This window comes from Pituophis catenifer, unplaced genomic scaffold (assembly GCF_029215685.1).
Source record: "Pituophis catenifer annectens isolate HBS135680 unplaced genomic scaffold, rPitCat1.0.hap2 SCAF_16, whole genome shotgun sequence".
NCBI classification, from domain to species: domain Eukaryota; kingdom Metazoa; phylum Chordata; class Lepidosauria; order Squamata; family Colubridae; genus Pituophis; species Pituophis catenifer.
The window spans coordinates 12,567,684-12,587,423 of record NW_027256896.1 but is presented as its reverse complement, the minus strand read 5'-3'; the positions used below and the strand labels follow the sequence as shown (position 1 = coordinate 12,587,423).

The 19,740-nt window shown below is 45.3% G+C and overlaps 1 protein-coding gene across 1 annotated transcript in view; it reads right to left on the bottom strand.

The window, feature by feature from the left end:
• Positions 1-19,740, bottom strand: part of CRAMP1 (cramped chromatin regulator homolog 1) — a 46,937-nt gene that overhangs the window by 13,177 nt on the left and 14,020 nt on the right. The window contains 11 exon segments of the mRNA XM_070955207.1: positions 92-173; positions 2,570-2,644; positions 4,533-4,714; positions 5,981-6,155; positions 8,005-9,297; positions 10,533-10,614; positions 11,983-12,106; positions 13,582-13,667; positions 15,440-15,488; positions 16,971-17,054; positions 19,241-19,394. Coding sequence (XP_070811308.1) covers positions 92-173; positions 2,570-2,644; positions 4,533-4,714; positions 5,981-6,155; positions 8,005-9,297; positions 10,533-10,614; positions 11,983-12,106; positions 13,582-13,667; positions 15,440-15,488; positions 16,971-17,054; positions 19,241-19,394 — 2,386 coding nt within the window.

Sequence of the window (19,740 nt, the reverse complement as noted above, 5' to 3'; positions counted from 1 at the left end):
TTTAAATCCCTTCTGGCTAAAGAATTTACAGCCTTCTCCCGTTCAGTGTAAAACGTATTACTCAGATTATACACGTGGCTGAGCAGCTCACCTGTTATGGAGGAGTTCGATAAGATGGAAAAGGAACAAACATGCTGGGAAGGATTTTCGGAAGGTCTAGGAAGCAGTGTCCTCTGCAAGAAGAAAGCGAGATATAACTTTATAAAGAAAAATAAAAGATCCCCAATGGTGTCTGGATTGTATCTCCCTGGTCCATGTCCAATCGTCATGCAATCTCCAAATACATTCTGTATGGCGTTATATGTTGTCCTCAACTTATAGCCATTTGTTTAGTTTACTGTTCGAAGTTACGCGGGTACTGAAAAATGAGACTTCTGATCAGTTTTTACATCACTGTTGTAGCATCCCCATGGTTACATGCTCAAAATTCCTACCAATGGAAATTTTGACACCTGGCAATCAGCATGCATTTATGACAGCTGCGCTGTCCCAGGATCATGCGATCACCATATGTAACGTCTCCAGCTGGCTTCCGACATGCATAGTCAGTGGGGAAAGCCGTATTTGCTTAACACTCACTGCAATGATTCTCTTAACAATTGTGGGGGGGAAAATGGGGGATTAAATAAGGCAAAACTCACTTAAAACTGCAGAAAAAAACAATGGCTACCCACCTGCCTTCCATTGAGGACATGTATACTGTATGAGTCAAAAAGAGGGCTGTGAAAATATTTACAGACTCCTCACATCCTGGACATAAACTGTTTTAACTCCTACCCTCAAAACGATGCTATAGAGCACTGCACACCAGAAGAACTAGACACAAGGACATTGTTTTCCCGAACGCCATCACTCTACTAAACAAATAATTCCCTCAACACTGTCAAACTATTCACTAAGGCTGCATTTCTATTACAACGGTTTCCTCCAAAATAAGACATCCCCCAACAATAAGCCCAATCAGGCTTTTGAGTGCATGGCAATAAGGCCAAGTGCTTATTTCAGGATTCAAAAAAATATGACAGGGTCTTATTTTCAGGGAAACACGGTACTATTAGTCTTCTCACCGTTCCTATCACCCATCTCCTCCCATACATTACGACTTTATGACTGTAACTTGTTGCTGTATCCTTACGATTTATACTGATTTGTTTCCTAGTATGATTTGATTGCTTATTTGTACCCTACGACTATCATTAAGTGTTGTACCTTATGATTCTTGACGAATGTATCTTGTCTTTTTATGTACACTGAGAGCATATGCACCAAAGATGAATTCCTTGTGTGTCCAATCACACTTGGCCAATAAAGAATTCTATTCTATTCTATTCTATTCTATTCTATTCTATTCTATTCTATTCTATTCTATTCTATTCTATTCTATTCTATTCTATTCTATTCTATTCTATTCTATTCTATTCTAAACTGCCTTACTTAGCAATGGAAATTTTGGGCTCAATTGTAAGTCAAGGACTATTTGTATATTTATGAATGCCTGGGACGCCTTGCATTTATCTTATTGCATTCAGTTAAGGGTTGGAGAAGTTTGATTTGATATGGAGCAGGGGTCTCCAACCTTGGCAACTTTACGACTTGTGGACTTCAACTCCCAGAATTCCTCAGCCAGTGCATTCCTCAACCAGCGAATTCTGGGAATTGAAGTCCACAAGTCGTAAAGTTGCCAACGTTGGAGACCCCTGATATGGAAAAGCTATATTCTTTGGGGGTTTATGTGCTGAGGGCTATATGCTAGCAACAGACAGGAACTAAGACTTATATACAAAATTACTCTTTCTCCTATTCCTTTTCTTCCCCAGGAAAGATGGCTAAAAATTGCCCATCTTTTTAACAGAGTGTGGGGAAAACCAAAAATCCTTCTTAGGATACCCACTTGAGAATCAAATTTCTGTACCTTAAAAGAATTCTAAATGTCTATTCAAGTCTGATCCATTCTACATGACATAGAGATGTACCTTTGGCTTTTTTTCTTTTTTTCTTTTTTTTGGTAGTCTAACTGAAATGACTAGGCAATCTGCTTCTCAGTCATGCCGACAGGCCTCTGCTTGCGCAAGACCAGGGGTCAGCAACCTGCGGCTCTGGAGCCGCATGTGGCTCTTTCACCCCTCTGCTGCAGCTCCCTGTCACTCAAAATATGCGTCACAACAGCCAATGTGCAAAACCTACTGGCACGCGATTTATTGAGCTTTTCAATCCCTGGTAGGCCAACCATGGATAAATCCAAGAAAAGAAAAGTTTCAGAAGAAAACAGAACGTTTAATTCAAATACATATGCTAGTTTTGCGGCTGCTCAAGGAATAGTCAGGCACGGGAAGGGTTTTGTGGCTCCCGGTGTTTTCTTTTCTGTGGGAAACGGGTTCAAATGGCTCTTTGAGTGTTTAAGGTGGCAGACCCCTGCTCAAGACAAAGCAGAGAACAACCTAAGCAGGAGGAACCCATTACCTCTGTCCAAATGGATGGGGAGAAAAGCAAGTTAACAATAACCCCCCCCCAAATGAACCTATCTGTCAATCGAGTGAAGAATGTATTTTAATTAGCCGTTCTCTCTTACCTGTACAACTAGCGGCTTCCGCAGGTGTCTGCTGCGTAGTTTTCTTGGCTTTGGCAAGAAAAAATCTGATTGCATCTAAAGAGAAACAGTAGTTCATGATACAGGATTCTGATATCTCTAACTAGACCAGTGATGCTCGGCTTGTTGCATGAAAGGAATTTCCAGCAGCTCACATTGATGTAGTCTCTCTTTTGTGGCAAAGACTCTGTGGTTCTACATACAGTAGTGGCCAAAATTGTGGAAAACTTTTGGGAAAAGTGTATTGTCTAAAACTAGCTAATAACACCACTTTTTTTTTGGAGTAGTACCATAAAATTATATATCAATGGAAAGATAATTTAATCAAAAATGTAATGCAATAACTTTTATGAAGGATTTGCTATTAGAAGAGCAGTTTTAGTATAAACAAGAAAAGTGAAACACGTAGAAAAAACAAGATATACAAAAATTATCCCCATGTGAGTTAATACTTAGTTGGGTAACCTTTAGCATGAATTACGGCCTTACAATGGTCTTCCCATGGAGTGAACCAAGTCTTTTAGTTCTGCAGCTGTTCTAATGTGAAACCAAGATTGAATGATTGCTTCTGTTAACTGGGTTTTATTGCTGGGTCGCTTCTGACCACCAAGTTTCTTTAGTCGGCTCCATAGATTTTCAATTGGGTTAAAGGTCTGGGCTATTCCCAGGCCATTCCAGCAGTAGAATAGGATGATCTTGAAACTCCCCCCCAAAAAAAAGTGGTGTTATTAGCCATCAAACCTCAAAAATACACTTTTCCCTAAAGGTTTCTACAATTTTGGCCACTACTGTAACTTACCGTATTTTTCAGAATAAAAGACGCACCTTAGTTTTTGGGGAAGAAAATAAGAAAAAAGCTGATTGGTGGGTGGATCGCCCTCCTGGAATATCCCCAATCAGCTGTTCCCAGAGGTGAATTTGGTTGTGAGCTCTGTGCCTTGCCTTTTTTTTCTGCCTCTGAAACTTCTGAAAATCCATTTCAGAAAAAACTTATTTTCTGCCTCTAAAAGCCTCCAAAACAGAGCTTCAGAAAAAAAGGCTTCTTTTCTGAAACTGTTTTCTGAAGCTTCTTTTAGAGGCTTTTATTCTAAAGGACTATCTGTATTCTGTTCAATCTCCTTTCTTTGGTATTGGTATATAGATTAACCTCTTCCGACCTGTTGGTTATTGTGTCATTCTCCAGATCTGTTAACATAGTTTGGTTAGAACCTTTACTGATTCTTCCTTAGTTGCTTGCCATATTGTTTTAGATAAAAGCCTTTCAGAGGCTATTTTTCTGAAGCTTCTTTCAGAGGCTTCTTTCAGCCTCTGAAATCTCCGTTTGCGAGGCTGGGCAGAGCTACATTCAGAATATAAGACGCACCCAGATTTTCACCCTCTTTTTTTGGGAAAAAGGTGCTTCTTATACTCCGAAAAATACGGTATATAAGAGAATATGAAACGTGTCCAGTTAACCTGGTAGCAGAAAGAGCAGAGTAATATTCTTCTCCAAGACATCAGAATCTTCGAAAGAATGGCAGGCTCTTCCCCACTAAAAGCAGGGAGTAACCCCTCAGTGAGATGGATGGCAAATACATTTAATAAACAAAGAAACAAACTTGATTTCAGATTGTGTGGTTCTGCCTGGAAAGTGAGGACTTCAAAATAAGTTTTGATGATGGAGAAAACAGGAATGTAACAGCAGAGGAAGAAACAGGCAATGTGATTTCCTACGGGCTGGAATTCTGTCTTCATTCTTTCCCAAATTTTGTGTAAACCTGAGATTTTTTTGCCTCATTCCCCAACAACACAGCTGTAAACCATAACATATAAAATGCCATGAAATCTTAACATGGTGACCAAGACTGAGACCTGGAACTGATAGTCGCTTTAACTTTACTACGAGCTACGAGGAAGACTGGGTTGCTTTTCTCTTAACGTTACATTTACACATTTTAAGACTCACACTGATGGTGTCCAAGCGCTGGCGGAAGCTCAAGTCTGCTTCTTTGTTTTGCAAGAAAAGCTTCCCGTGCCTGCTGTTTGGTGGGAGGGTTGTGGGAATGGCGAAGAGGCCGCCGTCAGCATCCGGGTTGCTCGAACATGAAGAACTAGCCACCAAGAGGGGTTTAGAAGGATTTCGGAAACCTGACAGGGAAACGATAAAGACATTAAGTGTAGATTTAAGGAGAAGGGCAGCCAGGGAAGATTTTTATTAGGAAAAGTCTTGGAACTTGGGATATGGTGGCTCTGCGGCTAAGACACTGAGCTTGTCGATCGAAAGGTCAGCAGTTCGAATCCCTAGTGCTGCATAATGGGGTGAGCTCCCGTTACTTGTCCCAGCTTCTGCCAACCTAGCAGTTTGAAAGCATGTAAAAAAATGCAAGTAGAAAAATAGGGACCACCTTTGGTGGGAAGGTAACAGCGTTCTGTGTGCCTTTGGCGTTGAGTCATGCCAGCCACATGACCACAGAGACGCCTTCGGACAGCACTGGCTCTTCGGCTTTGAAACGGAGATGAGCACCTCCCCCTAGAGTCGGGAACCACTAGCACATATGTACGAGGGGAACCTTTACCTTTATCTTGGAAGTACTTCCATAAACATGTATGGATCTGCAGGAAGGTGTGAATTACATCACAAGGAAATAGGGAAATGAATGAGTGAAACCTCCCTACTAGAGCAGTGTTTTTCAACCTTGGCAACTTGAAGATGACTGGACTTCAACTCCCAGAATTCCTTCAGAATTCTGGCTGGAGGAATTCTGGGACTTGAAGTCCACACATCTTCAAGGTTGAGAAACACCTCTCTAGGACCCCCCCCCTTCCAAAGGTACTTTTCCAAAAGGCAACTGGACTTTCTTGCTAATTTTCCTTCTGACAAAATCGACAGCTCGCTGCAAGTTGTCGAATTCCAAACGACAGGAAGATTTCCTCAAACGCCAAACTTGAAAATGGCTCTTGGACCACATTGCCCAATTGAATAATGAATCCGAGAGATTCCCCAAATCTGGAGACTTCCTAGGTTGCAGAATTTAGAAGGGGCACGTCGATGTGGACACGCCACAGGGTGGACAGGTTTTCTATACTGTGTTTCCCTGAAAATAAGACCCCGTCTTATATTTTTTTGAACCCTGAAATAAGCACTTGGCCTTATTTTCCCAGAGATCTTATTATTTTGGGGCACACGGAGCAAGACGGGGCTCGTCTTGCCGTCTTACCTGATTTCCAGCTCTGTCTCCCTAACACTAACCAGAGGAAATGGCGGGGACGGGTTGCGCCTGCGTTTAAATATTTTCAGGAGGGGCTTATTTTCAGGGGGAGGGGGGTTATTTTATCCCATGCGTTCAAAAGCCCAATTGGGTTTATTATCCGGGGAGGTCTCATTTTTAGGGAAACACTGTATGACTGACTCACCTGAGGAGTTGGGAGTGGCACTGGGGGAAAAGGTCTTCTTATGAAGCGCAGGTTGATTGCGAGCACAGCCCGGACTCCTGGTGCTAATGGCAATCACCTTCCCGGGAGGGGTCAAAGCATGCTCCTCTTGTATGGGCTTGATGGGGGAGGTTGCAACGGAATTCATTTCGGGGATCTAGAAAGGAAGCAGTGAAGTCTCAATTGCAGGGTGCTTCAAACCATCATCGTCATCTTCTTTGTCATCATCATCATCATCATCATCATCATCATCATCATCATCCATGGTTAAAGAGCAGCTATTCCAAAGAACATTCAGAACTACCATAGTGGGACAGGATAGCGGTTAATTCACTCGCGGTCTAGCCCAGGGGTCCAGAAACGTTTGCCTTAAGTCAAGGGCTGCCGAATTTTGAAAAGCTTTTAAAGGCTACCCTAGAAACCCAGTAGGCCTCATAAAAACCTAGGTGCGCCCACCCAAAATTGATCATTATATTTATACATTTACATATGTATGAATTATCAGTTTTGGTTATTGCACACATATCTACATATATATATATATATAAATGCATATTCTTTCTAGCCAGGTTCCACCTACGTAAGCTAAGTTGTTCTACAGCCCTAGTTCTGTGAAATCTCATTCACAAGTTTCTGGGCTTTTTGTATCCTGCTGAAAAGCAACAACTCTGTGCTGCAATTTGGGAGAAACTTGTGAATGAGATTTCACAGAACTAGGGCTGTAGAACAACTTAGCTTACATAGGTGGAACCTGGCTAGAAAGAATATGCACATAAAAGCCTACGAAAAAGGAAAAAAGACACACACACACACACACACACACACACACACACACACACACACACCTAAAATTGATCTCTCACAATCATAATTTTGGGCTGGGTATATATGAAGTGAAATCGCAAAAGTGGAAATGAGGTAGGTACGACATGGTCATGTGAATTTTGGCTTAGCTACTGCAGTACTTTAGCAACGGAATTGCCGTTCCTAATTCTGGTCGTTAAGCGAGGATTATGTCTAACTAAAAAAAAATGATGAAAATTCTCCCTGTTCTGCTGTTTTTTTTTTAGGTGGCAATGGACAGTAGATGCCAATATTAACCACCGTTGCAAATAAGCTTAAAAAGAAGATCCAAATTATTCCAAATAAACCTATTTCCTAAAGTCATTATTTCAGAGGAGAGAGGCAAGCAGAGGAGGGAAGCTGCAAGCCAGTTGTAAAAGATTTTAAAGGCCGCATCTGAATAACAGGGAAAGACGGAGGTCACCTTCAGCCAAACTCATTCACGGGATCTGTTACGATGACTTAAGACAGGGGTCCTCAAACTACGGCCCGCCAAAGCCATTAATCCAGCCCACGCGGGACTACGAGGCTGCCCTGCCCACATCACCCCACCTAACCGTCGGCCCTCACCTGCTTTCTGGAGGCCGAGGAGGCCAACAACGGGACACGCGGAGGCTTCGGGAGGCCAAAAATGGGCCCGTTTTTGGCCTCCCCAGCCTCGAAAGACAGAGGGAGGGAGGGAGGGAGGGAAACACAGAAACGGAAGTTCCTCATACATCCCCAGGCAGCCACATCCCTTCACTAATCTGCTTTCCACCCCCAGGAGCATAACAAATTAAAGTTTAATTTGTGTGTATTGTTTAATGCAGGGGCCTCCAACCTTGGCAACTTTAAGACTTGTGGACTTCAAGTCCCAGTGTTCCTCAGCCAGCTTTGCTGGGAGTTGAAGTCCACAAGTCTTAGTTGCCAAGGTTGGAGACCCCTGGTTTAATGGACTGCAAAATTGGCCACGCCCACCCAGTCACATGACCACCTAGCCACGCCCACCCAGTCACATGACCACCTAGCCACACCCGTCCAGTCACATGACCACCTAGCCACACCCACCCAGTCTGAGGTACCGTGAATTGACCCCGTTTAAAAAAGCTTGAAGACCCCTGACTTAAAAGAGGTGACAACATGGTCCAATCTAGGGCGCTTAATGAGTCCAAACAGAGACTTACCGGTTTGGGGTTCACTTCAGAAGAGATGAGTTTCAAGAGGCAATTGAGGAGTTTCTGTTTGTGAAAAGCGGCCGACGGAGGAGCAGATTTCGGTTCGGCGATCGGCTCCCCGGCATCCTGAGTTTCCTGCCCCAAGACTGCCAGCCAATCGTATTCTAGCTGCAATTTGTTCGGCTTGCCCATCATGAGGTAGACTTCAGCCAAGGTAAGGCTTTCAGAGGTCCGCAGGCTCCATCCCTTCTCTCGCACTTGCTGTGCGAGGTGGCTGGGGTCATCCTTGAGAGGCTTCGCGGCCGTCTGTCCCTGAGCTGGAGGCGGCGGTGGAGGCGGTGGTGGAGGCGGCGGTGGCAGTGAGGGGTTGAGCTTCTCCTGAGAATCCTCCATTACTGCGTCAGGGAGCTCCTTCACACACGGTTCCGCTTGAAGTGCGGAGAAGCGGAAGGCCTGAGTTTCAGAAGTGGATGCACCAACACTGGGCAAGTCCACCCTGCCACTCCCCAGCTGGTGTGTGGGACTGCGGTGGCCAGTCTCCGTGCCGCCAGGGAAAACCCCCCCGGGAGGAGAACTTCCCGGCACAGCAACCACCTCTTTTCGATCCACCTTCTCCGCGCAGAGACACTTCTCGGGGACGATCAGATCGTGGCAGGACTTCATGTAACGGGGAAAGGGATCGAGCAGGGACAGTTCTTCCAAATCCGATGGGAGATCGGCACAACTGCACTTGGCGCCGCCGCTGGTGTCTACCGAGGCGGGCAAGGCAACGGCGGGCGCCGCCTCTCTGCTCTCAGTGGACTTCTCCAGGCTCCCGCTTGGGTCCTGAAGCCCAGCGGGCGGCTTGTTGAGATGACTGGCGACGCCGGGGTCCGAGGGTGCTCCTTCGGCAAGCCCAGCTTCGGAGGAGCAATCTTCCGGGTTCGCGACGGGATCAAGGATCAACTGAGTAGGAGTTCTATTCGCTTCCGCAGTAGTTTCGGCCTTGGTTCCGCCCTTACTTTCTGCCCCCCGTGAGTATTTCACCTGCCCTCTGGCTGTCCCCTGACCGCTCTGTATGCCCAGGATTTGGGCAGGGGGCAACAGGTGGATATCCTTTGTGCTCTGCTTGCAGCGGCCCGATTCTTGCCAATGCACTGTGCAGAAAGCTTTGGAGTGTACCACGCGGGCAACCCCGGGCAGGGGCGTCAGCGTGCAGTTCTCCCCCGGGAAAAGGTGAAGCGTCGTTTTCTCTTCGGAATAGCTGCTGCTGGCTTCAGCATCTCTGCAATCTTGCAGCTGCCTCTCGGCTAGTGTTTTCCTCTGTGAGCAGGGCGTTTAGGAAGACGGGTGTGGAGAAGCAAAAAGGGGCAGCTTGCAGGGATGGGCTGCTAGGGGTTTGGGAGAACCTCTAGCTAAGATTCTGTGCTGTTCGGAGAACCCCCAAATCCCACCCCTGGCTGGGCCCGCCCACTCCTGGCTGGGCCCGCCCACCCTGCCCCGCCCAGGTTGAGGTTGTTCTGAGCAGTTTCCTTCATTGTTCCTCAACGACAGACAGAAATCTTGCCAAACTAAAACCGACTACTTGCACTATTAAACATATACTCTGGGAACTATTAGGCAGGAGCTGTCTTCATCTCATTTCTCCCAGACGAACTCTCTAACTGCGATGTCTCTTGCTTCCTTTGGAATGCAGCCCTTCCCTCCCTCCCTCCCTCCTGGGAATCCAGACTACATTCCATCCCACTAACTTCTGCTTTATTTATTTATTTATTTATTTATTTATTTATTTATTTATTTATTTATTATATTTCTATACCGCCTTTCTCCCGTAGGACTCAAGGCGGTGTACAGTCAAGAAAAATATAGACACACAAACATCATAAAATTGCTAATTAAAATTGTTACTTAGTTTGGTCAATTAAATAAAACCCAGAATTAGATAACATTTAAAAAATCATTTGCATGTTTGTATGTTTAGCCCTGCCTGTTGGAACATCAGGGTCTTGAGGGCACGGCGGAAAGCACGGAGATCAGGGATATTCCGTATCTCCGGGGGCAGTTCATTCCAAAGGGTTGGAGCCCCCACAGAGAAGGCCCTCCCCCTGGGAGTCGCCAGTCGACATAATTTGACTGACGGTACCCTGAGTAGTCCCTCCCTGTGAGAACGAACTGGTCGGTGGGAGGCTATTGGTGGCAAAAGACGGTCTCGTAGGTACCCAGGTCCTAAGCCATGGAGCGCTTTAAAGGTGATAACTAACACCTTGAATCGCACCCGGAAGACCACCGGGAGCCAGTGCAGCTCGCGTAGGAGAGGTGTTACATGGGCGTAATGAGCTGCGCCCATAATCACCCGCGCGGCTACGTTCTGGACCAGTTGGAGCCTCCGGGTGCTTTTCAAGGGGAGCCCCATGTAGAGAGCATTACAGTAGTCCATACGGGAGGTAACTAGGGCATGAGTGACCGTGCGCAAGGCGTCCCGATCCAGAAAGGGACGCAACTGGCGGATCAGGCGAACCTGATAAAAGGTTAAAGGTTTCCCATTAGAGAAAGGATACGATACGCACTTCGTGGAGAGCCCATTTCTGTTTCAGGAATTCTATCAGGCTGGATACCTTCCGATGCAGCTCCACGATCATTCTGTCAAGTCACGGAAGAAAGAATAGGAGAATCAGAAAATGAGGGATACTGTTAGCAAGGGAACTAAGCAGGGGTGGGCTTCAGATTCTTTAGCAACAGGTTCGCTGCCCCATTGCTGGGTGGGCATGGCCATGGCCTAATCGGCCGCCTGCACCAAGGCGAGGGGAGGAGAGGTGTTTTTCACCCTCCCCAGGCTCCGGAGGCTTTCCTTGAGCCTCTGGGAGGGCTAAAACTGCTTCCCCCAAGGTCCAGAGGCCCTCCTGAGGCCGGAAACAGGCCTGTTTCCAGACTTCTGGATGGCCTGTTTTTCGCCCTCCCCAGGCTCCGGAGGCTCTCCTTGAGCCTTCGGGAGGGCTAAAACTGCTTCCCCTGGGGTCCAGAGGCCCTCCAGAGGGTGGAAACAGACTCATTTCTGGACTTCCGGAACTACCGGTACCAAAAAACTACCCGTTTTTTGTCCTCCCAGACCCTCCACGTGGCCCCTGCACTTACCTGGAATGATGAACGGGTCGCGTGAAGACTCCTGGGAGGGGTGGGGCAGGGTGGGCGTGGCCAGCCAGGGGTGGCATTTGGGGGTTCGCCGAACCCCACCGATCCTTGACTACAGGATCGCCTAAACTCCCAGGAGCCCACCCCTGGAACTAAGTCTCACTAGATAAGCTAAGCAAAGCAAAGATCACCCTTCCCCATCTCTACCTACAGTCCAACCTATTCTATTACTCCCATTTTTACTTCACTGGAAGTAGAGTGAAAATAAAACCTTAGCGTAAAACAGCAGGACAGGATAGGAGGTCCCTTATACACCTATTTTAACAGGATGGGAAAAAAATCCTACAATCTTTTCCTCTTTTTGTTTTTAATGGTTCAAATACTGTATTTTTCAGAGTATAAGACGCAGCTTAGTTTTTAGGGAGGAAAATAGGAAAAAAAATCTGCCTACCAGGTATTCATCTGGCTAGCGTCCTTAGTCTGGTCAGCTACAGCACATTAGTTTGCTGGGTTTTTATCCCCTGCTTGGGGATAAAAAACAGCTTCTAAGGCACAGCTGAGAGGAAGCAGCAATGAGAAAAGCAGGCAAAGCACTGGGGGAGATCGCTTCACTCGGCTAGCGCCTAGTTAGGGCTTGAAAAAAAGCTTCGAAAAAGCTACATTCAGAGTATAAGATGCACCCAAATTTTCAGCCTTTTTTAGGGGGGAAAAAGGTGCATCTTATACTCCGAAAAATACGGTGCTTTGTAGAACATGCCAGCAACACCCCAAATTCTCTGCTCAAAGGAGACAGCCACTTTATTTTGCTTGTTGCTGCAAATCCAATTTCAAGGCTCCAGACTCCACCCATTCACCTCCCACAGCCAGCCTTTGAAGTACCTGAGTCGCGGGTTCTGGGCCAGACTCTGTACACGGGCCCACGCGTGGTTATTCCGTGGCTGCAGTTCCACAGGGACCTTCAGGGGAAGACGCACAGGCTTCTGATCTTCCTCATCACTTATACCTATAGGACAGAACGGATGCCTGAAATCCTACCTGCTAACCCGGTTAGGCAAAATGCTCGGGGAAATCACACATCCAGAGGACAATCTATAGGTAATCCTTGATTTACAACCTTAATCAAGCCTGAAATTTCTGTTGTTAAGCCAGACAATTATTAACTGAGCTTTCCCTCACTTTACGACCTTTCTTGCCACAGTTGTTAAGTGAACCACTGAGGCTGTTAAATTAGTAAGGTGATTGTTAAGTCAATCTGGCTTCCCCTGCTGATTTTTTCTTGTCAGAAGGTAGCAACGGGGGATCACACATGACCCCGGGACACTGCAAACCGTCATAAATATGAATCAGTTGCCAAGTGGTTGAATTTGGATTATTTGGCTACAGGGATGCTGCAAGGACCATCAGTTTCAAAACCAGTCATAAGTCACATTTTTTCAGGGTTATTATACTTTCAAAAGGCCACTAGAACAAATGGTTGAAAGTCGAGGAGAACCCGTATCAGGGAATTAAATCGTTTTCTGATCTAGTGGAAACACAAAGCAGATCCTGAACCGTGTCCGTCTGATTCTGCAGCATCAGTTTAAGGAGAACAATTAAAATAGTAATAGCACTTAGACTTGGTGACATGGCTCCACGTGCCACTTTGGGCACGCGTGCCATAGGTTCGCCATCACGGATCTAGGTCATAAGGAAGGTGTTTCTTCCAAGGCTGTTGTAACTTTGAGCCATCATTAAACAGTCATATGTTGAGGACTACCTGTCAGGTGCATTACCCCTGGGACTGCTGTATGATTTGAAGGTTGAGGAGACTGAAATATAGAACTAGAATATGAACCCAGAATAGCTTAATAGGTACAAAATACAGATGGTCTTCAACTTACAACATTTAGGGACAGTTCGAAGTTACAACATCACTGAAAATGTGACTCATGGCAGTTTTTCACACTTATGACCATTATGGCATCCCCAGGGCCATGCGACCAAAATTCAGACGCTTGGCAACTGGTTCATATTTATGACGGTTGCAGGTTCCCGGGGTCATGCGATTCCCATTTTTGCGACCTTCCGACAAGCCAAGCCAAATGGGGGAAAGCCAGATTCTCTTCACAAAACGTGTTACTAATGTAACATGTGCGCTGATTCACTTAACAATGGCGGCAAGCAAAGTCGTAAAAGGGGGCAAAACTCTCTCATCAACAAATGTCTCACTTAAGCAACAGAAAATTTTGGGATCAGTTGTGGTCGTAATTCGAGGTCTGCCTGTAATAGAAAATTTTAAAAGATGGATTATCGGACCATTCGGACAGCTTCCCAAGACTTAAGAATAAAATGCACGCCCAGTTCACGTGTCAATTTTTTTCTCTGGTCCATGTTCCTTCCCGCCATCTGCCTTTAACAGTGAGCGTCACACGACGGATGGCACACAGGGTTTTCCTCCCTGCCAGCTGGTGGCTTTCCTGCCCAGAATTTACGACGTACCATCTGGATCACAGAGCTTCTTCAGAGCCCTGCACATGGGGGCCTTGATCCGAAGGTTCCTGCCTTTGTAGCGAACCGTTGTGGCTCTGAAAAGAATATTAAAAAGGGGGTGAGATGCTTGAAGATTTGTTTCACTTGATTTATTGATATCCCGCCTTTATTACTGGTATTTTTTTTTTTTTTTACAAATAACTCAAGGGGAGTGAAGGTATCCAACACACACCCCTCCTCTTTTCTCCACAACAAAAATAATCCTGTGAGGCGAATTGGGCTGAGAGTGAGTGACAGGTCCAAAGTCACCCAGCTGGTTTTTATGGCTAAGACGGGAGTAGAACTCACCATCTCCTGGTGATGGGCCCAAAGTCATCCAGCTGGTTGTCCTGGCTAAGGCGGGACTAGAACTCACCATCTCCTGGTGATGGGCCCAGAGTCACCCAGCTGGTTGTCCTGGCTAAGGCGGGACTAGAACTCACCATCTCCTGGTGATGGGCCCAGAGTCACCCAGCTGGTTGTCCTGGCTAAGGCGGGACTAGAACTCACCATCTCCTGGTGATGGACCCAAAGTCACTCAGCTGGTTTTCCTGGCTAAGGCGGGACTAGAACTCACCATCTCCTGGTGATGGGCCCAAAGTCACTCAGCTGGTTTTCCTGGCTAAGACGGGAGTAGAACCCACCATCTCCTGGTGATGGGCCCAAAGTCATCCAGCTGGTTTTCCTGGCTAAGGCAGGACTAGAACTCACCATCTCCTGGTGATGGACCCAGTCACTCAGCTGGTTTTCCTGGCTAAGGCGGGACTAGAACTCACCATCTCCTGGTGATGGGCCCAGAGTCACCCAGCTGGTTGTCCTGGCTAAGGCGGGACTAGAACTCACCATCTCCTGGTGATGGACCCAGTCACTCAGCTGGTTTTCCTGGCTAAGGCGGGACTAGAACTCACCATCTCCTGGTGATGGGCCCAGAGTCACCCAGCTGGTTGTCCTGGCTAAGGCGGGACTAGAACTCACCATCTCCTGGTGATGGGCCCAAAGTCACCCAGCTGGTTTTCCTGGCTAAGGCGGGACTAGAACTCACCATCTCCTGGTGATAGGCCCAAAGTCACCCAGCTGGTTTTCCTGGCTAAGGCAGGACTAGAACTCACCATCGCCTGGTGATGGGCCCAAAGTCACCCAGCTGGTTTTCCTGGCTAAGGCAGGACTAGAACTCACCATCGCCTGGTGATGGGCCCAAAGTCATCAGCTGGTTTTCCTGGCTAAGGCAGGACTAGAACTCACACTCTTTTGTTTTCTACCCTGGTGCCTTAACCACTGGACACCAACAGGAAAGTAGACAAAATCTTTGTGATTGGCACAATCTATTCCCTTCCCGTAGCGTTTGTCTTTATAGGGTCCAAATCAAGGGCAGGATCATTTTTCTCATTGAAAATCTCAAGCAAACATTCGCTCATTCTTGACGATCACATTAATGTAATTACGTATTTAGATGAATGATAAGTTACCCCACTCCAAAAGATTTTAGGCAGCTTACCATGTGCAAAATATACTGAAATTAGTTCCATCAGTCACTTGACAGAGTACAAGGTAACGAACATCTGTTCTGCGCATTTGTATCGTGAAAGTATGAAAGATGTAAAAGAAGCCAATCATCCATTCTGGGTCGGTCAACAAGGTTTTGTCTTCCGAGCTTTTGGACTCAGGCTCATCTTCAAAGAACTTCTCCAAACTTCCGAAAGCTTGGAAGACCAAACCTCTGGTCTCGGTGACCGATCCAGATTGGATCCTGCAACGTTATCCTGGGACACGTATCTTTGCCTTTATTCATGACAGATATCATGTTTTTTTTTTAAAAAAACTTACTCACCCAGCTTGGATAAGCTCATTGAGTTTAGCTGCGTTTTTGTCATCCATACCTTTAAAGAATATGAAAAAAAAATCGAATCATGAGCAGATTATCAAAAATGAAAGATGACTGCACAAAATAATTAACAGGTCGAGGGCCATCTTTATCACGACAAAACTGTCATTCCTAGGGGAAGGGATATTATTTTAATTAAAAATCAACGGAGCAAGATTCGTCGTGTTATTCTAGAAACAAGCATTTTAGGCATCAAATGTCATGCCATTTCATTGCATACAAAGGACTTCGCACAGTTAAAGAGAGTAAAAGGAAACGGGAGAAAAGCTAAGGGGAAGCCTAGACAGTTTTGGAATAAAGGAAATATAAAAGATGTAGCATGGAGAGCCATCTACGTATCCACTAGAATTGGCCCAAGATATTTGCAAAATCAAACGTGGACACAAACCATTTCTTGCAACAACCACAGGCAACCTTCCTTCAACACAAGACAAAGTTCCTCAAAGGAATCATTATCCAGCGAGAAATGTAAAAGATTCTACATCAAGGCTTCCCTAATTGGCCCAAAGAATAGAATAGAATGGAATGGAACAGAATAATGGAAGGGACCTTGGAGGTCTTCTAGTCCAACCCCCTGCATTTCAGACAAATGGTTATCCAATCCCTTCTTAAAAACTTCCAGTGTTGGGAGCATTTACAACTTCTGGAGGCAAGCTGTTCCACTGGTTAGTTGTTCTAACTGTCAGGAAATTTCTCCTTAGTTCTAGGTTGCTTCTCTCCTTGATTAGTTTCCACCCATTGCTTCTTGTCCTGCCCTCGGGTGCTTTGGAGAATAGCTTGACTCCCTCTTCTTTGTGGCAGCCCCTGAGATATCGGAAGACTGCTATCATGTCACCTCCAGTTCTTCTTTTCATTAAACTAGACATACCCAATTCCAGCAGGAATAAGGAAGTAAGGAGTAAACATTCCTTACTTCCAATGATTAAATAGGACAAGTCATATTTGCTAATTTTGATCAGAGTGTGTGATAAAACCAAGTGTAACAAAAAAATTTACAGTCACTTTAGATGAGACAAAGTCGGATACTGAGAGGATTGTGGTTTGTTTGTTTTTTTTAAAAAGAAAGCTACTCAGAATGCATTTTAGTTTTCATTCCTAATCTGTAGTCAGATATGATCCCTGATTTCAATTCTGCAGAAGTCATCTTGTGTAGTTCTTTAATCCTTCTGCTAAGGCAAGGACGAGCAGATTTCTCATTGTTTGTGAAATGACACCCACAAATAACAGATGCTTCCTGGCGTGTTTTCTGCTTCCTTCTACTCTGCATTGAAAGAGCAAACTGCAGATGATGCTTGGAAATCTCTCCCACACAAAGCCAAGAGAAATGCACACTGCAGAGCGATGTGCAAAATACTGTGGAGGGGAAAAAAATTAGAAACATCTGGCAAAATGGTTGGGAAGTAGGTTTTCCAGAGCAGCGAAGAGAGCAGCTTTCCATACTTTCTAATTTCATGGCATCGAAAAACAGCATACTCACAGCCCCCAATCTTCTTTCTCAGCTCCCCATAACAAATTAAGCCGTAAAGCTCAAGGGAGGATTTTTTCAGCCCTTGAGAAAACACTGCAAAAGAAAAGAAAAACACAGGTGTTCACGGAAAAGAATAAACCACAAAACTTGCACGTGATTGGATTAAAACTAAGAGCATCCTCTTTTTTAAAAAGAATCTAGCAGACAAATACTGACATTTAATATATATCCTTTTAACTGTTTTTAATTTGTATTGTATGTTTTTAGCTGGCTGTACACCGCCCTGAGTCCCTCGGGAGAAGGTGCGGTATATAAATTCGAAATAAAATAAAAATAAAAAATAAATTTATTTCAACGTTACCTGATCTGGGTAGGTCTCCCTGCAATTAATATTAACTGTTCGATAAGGGGATACATTTCATAGCTGGTTTCAGGATGACAGTGGCACCTATCTTCTGCAATATTCTGATTATTCAAGGTATTAAAAATACTATGCTGCTATGTAACTCTTCTATCCTCATATTGTTTTTTTTACTTTACACATTATATGATGTTGTATATATTGTACCCTATGACTATCATTAAGTGTTGTACCTTATGATTCCTGACGAATGTATCTTTTCTTTTTCTGAACACCGAGAGTGTATGCACCAAAGACAAATTCCCTGTGTGTCCAATCACACTTGGCCAATAAAAAATTCTATTCTATTTATTGATAACAGAAGGTGCGCAGCGGCTTACGAGGTTAGAACACTGGGCTGATGATCGGCAGTCTCATGTTCGAGACCCACTGCTGCCAGGTGGGGAACATCCCATCACATGGTCTGGCTCCCACTGACCCAGAGGTTTGAAAGGAGGTGACTGCGAGTAGATAAATGGGTACCACTTTGGTGGGCAACTTCATGGGGATGCATGAACCACGTGTCTCCCAGGCGACAGAGATGTCACCAGCAAATCCTTCACCATGGAAGCACTGTACTAACACAAGGGGTCCTTGACTTAGTTCGTTTAGTGACCGCTCAAAAGTCAGGACATTGAAAAAAGCAACTTATGACCATTTTTCACACGTGCCCATTGCAGCATCCCTATGGACACGCCATCAAAATTCAGATGCTTGACAACTGACAACTCACGTTTAAGATAGTTAGTTGTTTACTGGTATTAACCAAAACACTTGGCATAATTCAATGAAGTACAGATAGACCTCGACTTACAACAGATCATTGAGTGACCTTCAAAGTTACACCATCACTGAAAAAAAGTGATTTGCGACCGTTTTTCACACTTACGACCGCTGTAGCATTCCTCCCACGGTCACATGATCAAAGTTCAAAGCCGCTTGACAACTGACTCACATTTATGACGATCGCAGTGTCCCGGAGTCACATGATTCCCCCCTTTTGCGACCTTCTGGCAAGCAAAGTCAATGGGGGAAACCTGATTCGCTTAAGAACCATGTTACTAATTTAAGAACGGCAGTAATTCATTTAACAACTGTGGCGAGGAAAGTCATAAAACGGGGCAAATCGAATGGAGAATCTGATTCGCCTGAACAAGAACGCTCTGAGCAAATCCTTAAACATTCCTTACTATCTGTTCTGCCCCAGCTACGGACCCCAAAGAACGCAGCACACACAAATTCTGTTCAAACCTTAGTTTACACAATAAACCAGTTTTTTTACAACAACGGCTGTTAATTAACTGCATTAACAGCCGCCAAGAAGTCAAAGAATAATACTGAAAGCTTACTGGCTGGCAGAATGCCCAGAAGCAATTTGCAGGAAGCTGATAAGCAAGACAAGACACGAAGGTATGTGAACGAAGTTGTTCCCTGCAAATTGCTTCAGTCGGCGTTCCTCCTTAAATAGGCTAAGGGAGTGGCCAATTAGCCCCAAGCCTTACTCTTGAGGAGACCTCCTCCTGAGGAGCCACTCCTGCCTTTTGGCAGCTCTGCGCGCCCATGCATCGAGAAGAGGCTCCTCCTCTTCTTCCTCTTCACTTATGGGAGCTTCTGGAGGTTCTGAAGGCCCTGGCTGAATCCCCGCCTCTGGCACCACATCTTCTCCAGCCTCATTGTCTTCACTCGAGTGCCAGCTGCACAGGCTGCTGGCGCAGCACACCAGCCTCCTCGCTGTCAGAATCAGCTACTAGCTGCACAGGCCACGTACGGGCCACAACACTACTCCCTACCTACCAAGCAGTGTCCATCCAAAGATAAACTACGCTAGCTTGTTGCATCGTTCAGAGAAGCCAAGCCAACCTTTTGCGGGTGTGCTCACCATTATCAAAGTCAATGTATTTGGAAATCTTGTGCCAAGTGCGATAATAGAAGTGCCGGACCTGCTCCTTGTTCTTCACCATGCTGGCTGGCTTGCTTTTCTTCTTGTACTTCAGGGCAATATTGTTCTGAATCGCTTCAAAGTCTTTGCCATGCTGAAAATTAAAAAAAAAAAATGCAAATATTACAATGTGAGAAGCGGGGCAGCAGGAATAACTGGATGACACACATCTTCCAGAGTTGGGTCAAAATTTCGTGGGTTTTTTGGGAAACGGGCGTGTTTCCACATCATACCTCCAGACGGTTTGATATCTAAATTTACATGCGATTTCCTGCAGAGTCGTCAAAATGGCTGTATAGGTTTCTAGAATTTCGACATTTATTCCAGAATAGGTTTTTCTGTATGAATGCTAGCATTCAGAATCCTACAAAACACACAGGTAGAAATCCATCCTTCTTACAATCGGGAGGTTCAGATAGATAAAAATTCTGGTGAATTTC